General features: G+C 34.9%; 1 protein-coding gene across 1 annotated transcript in view; it reads left to right on the top strand.

Annotated features, from left to right (window-relative positions):
• The first annotated feature begins 1082 nt into the window (after window positions 1–1082).
• The window catches only part of TINAG (tubulointerstitial nephritis antigen), an 83600-nt gene continuing 75865 nt past the window's right edge, over window positions 1083–8817 (top strand). The window contains exon 1 of the mRNA XM_023222981.2: window positions 1083–1583. Coding sequence (XP_023078749.2) covers window positions 1229–1583 — 355 coding nt within the window. The 5' untranslated portion in view covers window positions 1083–1228. The remainder of the gene's footprint in view (window positions 1584–8817) is intronic.

Below are 8817 nucleotides of genomic sequence, written 5' to 3'. Positions count from 1 at the left end.
ATTTTTTTTTAAAGAAAGACTCAATTGGTTTAAAGCCTAAGAGGAAGGTGCCAGAAGAAAACGACACAATGAAGACAAAAGTGTGAGTTGAATAAAATATAGAGCAAGGTCAAGGAGCAAGTTTGTAGGGTTAGAGTTATGAAATAGCCTGGGAAAGGAATACCCCATTTCATAGATAAATAACTGAAGACCAGAGAAGTAAATGGTGAACCCAAGGTTATAGAACCAATTAAACAGTAGCTCAGGGACCAGAGTCCGGGTTTTCTGATTGCCAAGACAGGTGCTTTCCACTAGTCCACCCAGCAACTCTTGCTGAATCATCCTCTACTGGTTACTTATCCCCAATCCAAAGGAAGTTATTGTAGTTAATGAATAAATACAGTGTAGCCAAAAACCAGTGTAAATACACAGCTCTATAAAAACACTAATGACACCTTGTCCTTCCAGTTTCCTTCACAACACCATCCCCGCATGGCTCATTCACACTGAGTACTGACTTTTCTTGAGTATAAACTTCCTTCAAGATACTGAAAGTTCCCAGTATTTACGCTAAGCAGGGACTCAGGTGGAGAGAACTAAGGTCACCCTCAGGGAATTTCTTGCTGAATTAGGTTCCACTAAGCCTTGAAATCAAAATGCTTCTGGTAGGTAAATGGGGTGCAGATGGGAAATCAAACCAGTGTGTGACTGGGCATGATTTAGAGCAACTGTTATTGATGTGACAGATCCTAGCAGGCAACCTCATGAGAGCCTGCATTTTCATTGCAATGCAAGTAGATAAAATGAATAATTGCGTTTTTGACTTTTGAATTTCCTGCACCTTGCCAGTGTTTATTTTAGCCATAATCTGGGTCATGCATATTCTAAGGAGGCTTTTGATTTAAGAACCTAGATTTTTTGAGAGGCGTGCAATATTCAATGTATCTCTATGCATAAGATTTTATGTAGATATTTTGATGATGCAAAATTTCTACATTATATGAAATATAAGTTTTTTTTAACTTTGGGGGAATAACAATAGTTTATTTCTAACACACATTATCTTGGTCAAACATTGAAATTCTTGATTAATGTTTAACTACAAGTATACTCATTTCAAGTAAAGGATCAGTTTCAGGGTTCAGGCTGAAGTGTCTTGATGACAAGAATTCAGGTTCCAAGGAGAAGCCCATAAGGCTAAGGGTACTAGATATAACGGAAAGTGAAAGCTATACCTGACTTCCAGAGAATGTGGACTGGATATAAGATCTTAATCTTCTCTTATCTTACTACAGAAATCTGGATGGAGAAGCAGCATTTACCTCAAAGAGAAGTGGACCTAGAAGCTTATTTCACTAGGAATCACACCATTTTTCAAGGTACTCGATTCAAAAGAGCCATTTTCCAAGGGCAATACTGTAGAAATTTTGGCTGTTGTGAAGACAGAGATGATGGCTGTGTCACTGAGTTCTATGAGGCGAATGCATTGTGCTACTGCGATAAATTCTGTGACAGAGAAAATTCTGATTGCTGTCCTGACTACAAGTCCTTTTGCCATGAAGAGAAAGAATGGCCTCCTCACACACAGCCTTGGTATCCAGAAGGTAGGCTTTGGGAATGTGTTTTGACATTATCCTCATTCATAACAACAAGATCTGACAAACTTTCTCTCTTTTTTTCCCTTCTTTCAATGAAATAAAAATGATTATTGCAATTGAGAAAATACATTTCTTTGGATTGTTAAAGTGCTTTGGTTTGGATGTGGGGTTCCTGTGTAATACAAGCACCTTCAGGAAAGTTCTGATTTGACATTCCTGAGTGCTGATCGGAATCCTGACCAGTGAGTTTTGAACACTCACTCAACTTATATAAGGATTACTTAAAACTCTTCTCTCTCTCTCCTTTGTATTGACATCAGGTTTCTCAAGACTTTTTGTGTGTAACCTCTTAGAGAGTCTCAAGAAAGTCACAAGATTTACTATCTGGTGACAGTAAGTAGAAAGTCACAAATCTACTATCCGTAGATTTTAGTTGTTATTTCAAGGGGCTAATGGATGCACGAGCATTAGAAACTGTGGTATTAGTAATGTTATTAAAACCAGGACAAAATAAAATAAAGTCAGTCACCCGCTCTGCCTAAGTCATACCAAATATGTTCTTCATGTGTATTTTTGTTTTGCTTCATTTTGTTTTTCCAGTCTGGGACTTTTAAAATTATTAAAAAGAAAGGAGGAATTCACATAGAGTAGTTGAAAAAGTCTAAGGTTAAATGGATAAATACAACATAAGGAGGATGATGGTATTCATTATATTTATCTAATTGGAGGAGAATGACTATAGATTTTGAGCATTTGATACAATCAAACTCTGCAACAAAAACCAAACAAAATTCTACAACTACACTTAGATGAGGCTTTATTTTTCTGTCTCTCATTGTATGAAATCTCCTCAGCAGAACTTCAGGGTTAATCAGACTTCTCCATCACACTACCGTAAATGGGTGATGGTGACTGGAAATCCCAGTTAGAAGACATTTTAGGGTAAACTAGGGGCTTGGAATCCTTATTTCAAAACCCAGACATCATCATTCAGCAAGATGTTAGTTGTATGATTTTCATAGATACCCTATATTTCAGGTTGAGAACATTTCCTTCTAAGAACTACTAGTTCACTGAATTTTTTTTAAACATGGATATGTATGAATGTGGTCAAATACCTTTTCTGTATCGTGATTTTTCTCCTTTATTCTGCTAATGTAGTAAATTATACTGCTGGACTTTAAAATATTAAAACAGCCGTGTCTGTCTAAAATGAACTCCACTTGGTCAATATGTCTTTTTACATATTTTGGGGGATTTTTTGGCTTTGCTTTTAAGTTTATTTGAATATATAAAACACACAAATATATTTGTGAATATTGTTTTAAGATACTTGCATCTACATTCTGGAGGAATATTTGTAATTTTCTTACAATATCTTTGTTCGGTTTTTGGTATCAAGGATATGCCAACTTCATAATGTAGTATTCCCTCCTCTTATACTTAGAGTTTGTACAAGATTTTTATTACTTCTTCCTCAAATGTTTGGTGGTATTACCAATAAATACAAAACCTATGTTTTGATTTGTAGTAGCTTTCTAATTAATGAATTTTGTATGTTCATTTAATGATTTTTCCATGTGACCTCTAGTTGAAATTATTATCAGAGTAATTCAGTTGGCAAATTATGACATATTTAAATAATAAAAAAAAGTCAGAGCAAGACTCTGTTTAAAAAAAAAAAAAAAATCAGATGCCGTAGCCTTCATTCTCAATAATGCCATCTTGCTTGTAAAATTGAGGAAATGTCTCTTTATGTGTTTACATATGTATTATTTTAAATTTTCCACATAATGATTATTTATCCTTAGTCTTTACATTTTACCTATAAACAGCGTTCCCTTCTTCCCTCCCTCCATCCTTCTCTCCCTTTCTTTTATCCTTCCTTTTTTTCTCTTGTGTGTGTGTGTGTGTGTGTGTGTGTGTGTGTGTGAGAGAGAGAGATAGAGAGAGAGAGAGAGAGAGAGAGAAACAGAGTCTTGCTCTGTCACCCAGACTGGAGGGCAGTGGCAGGATCATGTCTCACTGTAGCCTTGAACTCCTGAGCTCAAACAATCCTCCTCCCTCAGCCTCCTGAGTAGCTAGGACTACAGATGTGTGCCACTACATCCATCTAATTTCTTTTTTCTTTTCTTTTTTGTAAAGATGAGTTCTTGCTATGCTTCCTAGGCTCGTCTTAAAACTCCTGGCCTCAAGCTATCCTCCCACCTTGACCTCCCAAAGTGCTAGGATTACAGGAATGAACCAATGTGCCCAGACTTTCCTTCCTTTCTTCCTTCCTGTCTCAGTTCCTCCTTCCTTTCCTTTCCTTTCCTCTTTTCTTTTTGTTCTTTCTTCTTTCTTTCTTTCTTTCTTTCTTTCTTTCTTTCTTTCTTTCTTTCTTTCTTTCTTTCTTTCTTTCTTTCTTTCTTCCTTCCTTCCTTCCTTCCTTCCTTCCTTCCTTCCTTCCTTCCTTTCCTTTCCTTTCCTTTCTTTTTCTCTCTCTCTCTTTCTCTTTCTTTCCTTTCTCCCCCTCTCCTTCTCCCTCTCCCTTTCCTTTCTTTTCCTTTAATTTTTATGAGCCATTCTCATCTTTCTCCAATGGTAACCTCCTTTAAAAAAAGTTTGTGTACCCTTTTATAGCAGGTAGTCTTGTTTTGTGTGCTTGAATTATTAATTTATATAGACCATATTATGCTACAGACCTCATTCTCTTTCTTGACTTTCTCAGACAGCAGCATGTTTTAAGACTGTCTCCATGTCTCCACAGACTACTAGGACTAGTCTGTGACTTCTGACTGATGCTTAATTCTCTGTGATGTCCCTTCATCTCATCTAACTCCCTGTTCCCTCCATGGTGGGTGGACACCTAGGTTGTCAACAGCTCTTTGCTATCATAAAGAAGTCCATGATGACAGCCTCATGCATGCCTTCTTATCGACTTACATGATACAACAAGACTTGAATTGCTGGGTCCCAGGTATGCAGGTAATCTGCCAGATGGCTCTCAGAAGTAGCTGCATTAGTTTATGGTCCCCTAGTACTATATGGGGACACACCTCTAACAATTAATATTATGCAGAGAAGTAACCTTTATTTATATAATCAGTAAAACATGATTTCTCATTGTCATTTTAATTTGTATTTCTCTAATTTCTAGTAGGTTTGAGCTTCTCTTCATAGGCTCATTAATGTTTGTCTTTCTTCTTTCTGTGACTTACTTTTTCCTGTCCAAAACCTTGTAATACAACTTAATATCCGGTACAGCAAGTCAGCTTATTCACCACCGCCTTTTTTGAAGATGACTTAAGTCACATAGACATTAATTTTCCATAAACAGTTTTTGAATAAGTTTTTCTAGTTCCTCAAAAAACTTCAGCTAGAATTTTGAGTAGAATTGCATAAAATTTATAGATGTATCTGAAGATAGTTGAACTCTGTAATGTGTTGACATCTCATCAAAGAGTATAGGATATTTCTCCACTTACTCTGATTTTTAAAAATACCCTCAAATAGATTTAACACTTTACTCTATAGTGGCCTTATACTACTCTTTGTTTATTCCCAGATATTTTAAGATTTATTTTGTATTGATTTTTTTTTTTTTTTTTTTTTTGACAGGGTCTTGCTCTGTCATCCAGGCTGCACTACAGTGGTGCCATCATGGCTCAATGCAGCCTCGACCTTCCCCAGGCTCAAGTGATTCTCTCGCTTTATACTTCCAAGTAGCTGCAACTACAAGTGCCTACCACCATGCCTGGCCTTTTTTTTTTTGCATTTTTAATAGAGATGGGGTTTCTCCATGTTTCCCAGGCTGTTTCAAACTCCAGAGCTCAAACATTGTATTGCATATTTTAAAAATATATTTTATAGTTGGTTGACTGTTGTTATGAATAAATGCTATTTATTCGTGAGAGCTCATATCCTATGTGGCAATTTTTTCTCAGTTCTGTTATTAGAAACAAAAATGTATTTATCACAGTAAAGATGTCTACACCAAAACTCCAAAGTAAACATCATACATAATGGAGAAATGTAGATATGTTCCCTTTAAGACTAGTAATAAAACATGGATTTCTACCGTTTTTGCTACATTTAACAGGGAGATATATGTTATGCTTTAAGAGAAAAAATGAAGTAAAACAATCTGAAGATAAAAAGTAAAACTTTTATTATTTGTAGATAATGTGGTAATCTACATAGAAAAAATAAAACCAACAGAAAATAGCATTAATATGAGTTAGAAATATTTAAAAACCAGGATTTTTTATTAAAAAATCCAGATGTTTAGCTACTCTTGAAAAATTGAAAAATCTGACAGTTCTGGGTCCAGGGTCTTGCATGAGGTTGTCATTAGTTAGAGAGATGAGTGGTGGATGCCACTTTTGGTAACATGTATATTTTCCATTTTCCCACATACCTTACCCCTTACTATTTTCTCTCTGACCCATTTCTCTCATTTCTGCCAGGGGTGAATATGTCTGTAGTTCCTGTAAGTGAAACTTACCTCAGTTTTGCTCAATATACAACTTACACAACTGTACATGGACCCTTGGGCCATTACTATTGCCGGTATTTTGGGATTGAAGGAAGGTAATTTATTTGAAAATGGAAGGTATATTTTCATTGAAAAATAGAAAATACATGTTTAAAAATAGAAAATACATGTTTAATAGAAAATATACCTTTAAAATGCTAATTTTAACTTCTCTATTTTGTCGTGTTGGTATGATCCTTAAAATAATAGGTGAAGTTAATATATATTAGTAACATGATGAGAAAACATAAGGCATCATAAGGAGCCCTGTGCCCAGGATTAGTTAGGGATCATATTCCTGTTATTCAATAGTTTCTAATAGTGACAAGATTGGGCAGTCAAGGGAAATTCACCCCTCATAGAACCTGCACACACTACATATTTAATTAACAGACCCTTCTGTAACATACCCTGAGTAGCATGCTTTTTCTTGTCTTACTGAACATACTCTTCCTCCTTACAAACTAAGATTTATTGAATACTTACTGTGGAGCCAACAACTCTTCTAAGCACCTTTCAAGTATTAACTCATTCATCATTTAATTCTACATTGTTTAATAGAATATTATTTTATTTTAATTAAACAGCAACTTCTTGAGAGTAAACATGGTGATTTACTTATCATATACTAATTATGGTGCCATGAAGTGGGAGGCCTAGTAAATATTGGTTGAATTTGGATTAATTGGTATTTAGAGGATTTTAATTTTATTTCAAATTTTGTATTTGTTGAATTAAATAATAATTTCCTCATAGGATTTAAAATAAAATATTTTCATAAGTATACTTTTTCATACATAAAGTAGTTTTAAAAGATTTAGAAAGTATCAAAGTATTATTATTCATGGTTTAAATGTGCAATTTCTATATTATTTTGGATGTTGGAATATTAATGGGAGTAATTAATAGTATTTAAAACCTTTTATATATCCAAGATTGTAGTAAGCATTGAGGGTCATAAGAAAAGAGCATTATAAAGTCCCAGGCCTTGAGAAACTTAGGATCTACATGGGTAAGGAGACTTAGGTATATGAAACAATTAGGAAGCATTGTGTGACTTGTATGCCACATGTAGACAAGAATAAGTAAATATTTTTAACACATAAGATAGTTTGCCTGGATTCACTTTGTCATTAGCGATGAGGCTGCATGCAGCCTTCTGCTTCATCATTGCTAGAAAATGGCCCTTGTAGTCATGAGCTAGTTTGGCTCTTTACGCTCCAAAAGTAATATTTGAGTACCAATAAAAAATTGGAAAATAAAGTTACAGTTTCCACGTTTTGAGAAGACATTCTAAAGCATAGACGAGCACCTCTGTTTTATCTCTTTGGCCAGAATATAGTCACATGGCCATGCCAACCATCAAAGAGAGGTTTTGCTTAGCTGTATGGTAATGTGCCTAACTATGAATGGGGTTCTGTTGCAAAAAAAAAAAAAAAAAAAAAGTAGAGAATGCTATTGGGAACAACCAGCAATCTCCGACAAAAATTAAGAATGCAGAATCACCTAAAACCACAGTGACTATTTGGATGTCTGCCTTTCGATTGGTTATTATATCAATTTAAATTTTTTCAAGTCTCAGTTTAAAAGTATGAGTTGTAATGCTTTTAATGTGCTGAAATGTACTTGAGCTTTTCTTATTTGAGACATACAGCTCATACAAAAATAGTTGCTACTTCTTCAATATCCAGTTTTGCTTGAGAGGTAGAATTTTGCTAAGACTTTAATTTAGGGTCATAGTTTATGTAGAACTTATGTTCCAGGTATAGTTTTTACTCTACTCACTATGAAAGGAAGTAATTAATCATTTTATTTTGTAGCAGAAAGTTCATATTAGACTATAAGTGCTCCTATACAGAAAATTTTTTTCTTTTATCTTGCTTTTGAAAGTAGCTACTTGAAAAGAAAATACTACTACACAATATTGAAAAAATGTGCAAAATTAGTTAAGATAAAAATACAATGTATATTATTTATACTATTGTTTGCATGTATAAAGCAACTTTCCTCTGAGATTCTATGATCACTCACTGACCTATTAGATATTATTTTTCAGAGATTTAGTTACATGGGTATTGTTCAGTTCTTCTTTTTGTGCCTATTCTAAGAGCTCTTTAAATCAAGGATTTAAAACTATGTACATTATCTTCAGGATTAAAAACATAAATATATCCATTTTGTACAAATTGGAAGTAAAACATACCGGTAAATATCTTCTTCCTGTGTTTTCTTTGCCATACCTGATGGTAACTTCCAGTAAATGATTTCAAATGTCAGGCTGGGTGTGGGGGCTCACACCTGTAATCCCAGCACTTTGGAGGTCAAGGTGGGAGGGTCTCTTGAGGTCAAGAGTTTAAGACCAGCCTGGCAGTACAATAAGACCTCATCTCTACCAACAAAAGAAAAAAAAAAATTAACCAGTCATGGTGGCATGCACTGTAGTCCCAGGTACATGGGTGGCTGAGGCGGGAGGATCCCTTAAGCCCAGGAGTTTGAGGCTGCTGTGAGCTATCAGCTATCATCCCACCAATGCACTCTAGCCTGGATGACAGAGTAAGACCCTGTCAAAGTAAAAAAAAAAAAAAAAAAAAAAAAAAAAATGTAAAACAATTCAAATGTCAGATATGGAGAACCAACGATAGAATTGAAAACAGAGCTCGAGTGGATTTTCTAGACATAACCTTTTGGTGTAGTGGATTTTAAGGAGAAAGTCTAGTAGACCAT

Source organism: Piliocolobus tephrosceles, chromosome 5, assembly GCF_002776525.5.
Source record: "Piliocolobus tephrosceles isolate RC106 chromosome 5, ASM277652v3, whole genome shotgun sequence".
Classification (NCBI taxonomy): Eukaryota; Metazoa; Chordata; class Mammalia; order Primates; family Cercopithecidae; genus Piliocolobus; species Piliocolobus tephrosceles.
This window is presented reverse-complemented; position numbering and strand designations above follow the sequence as displayed.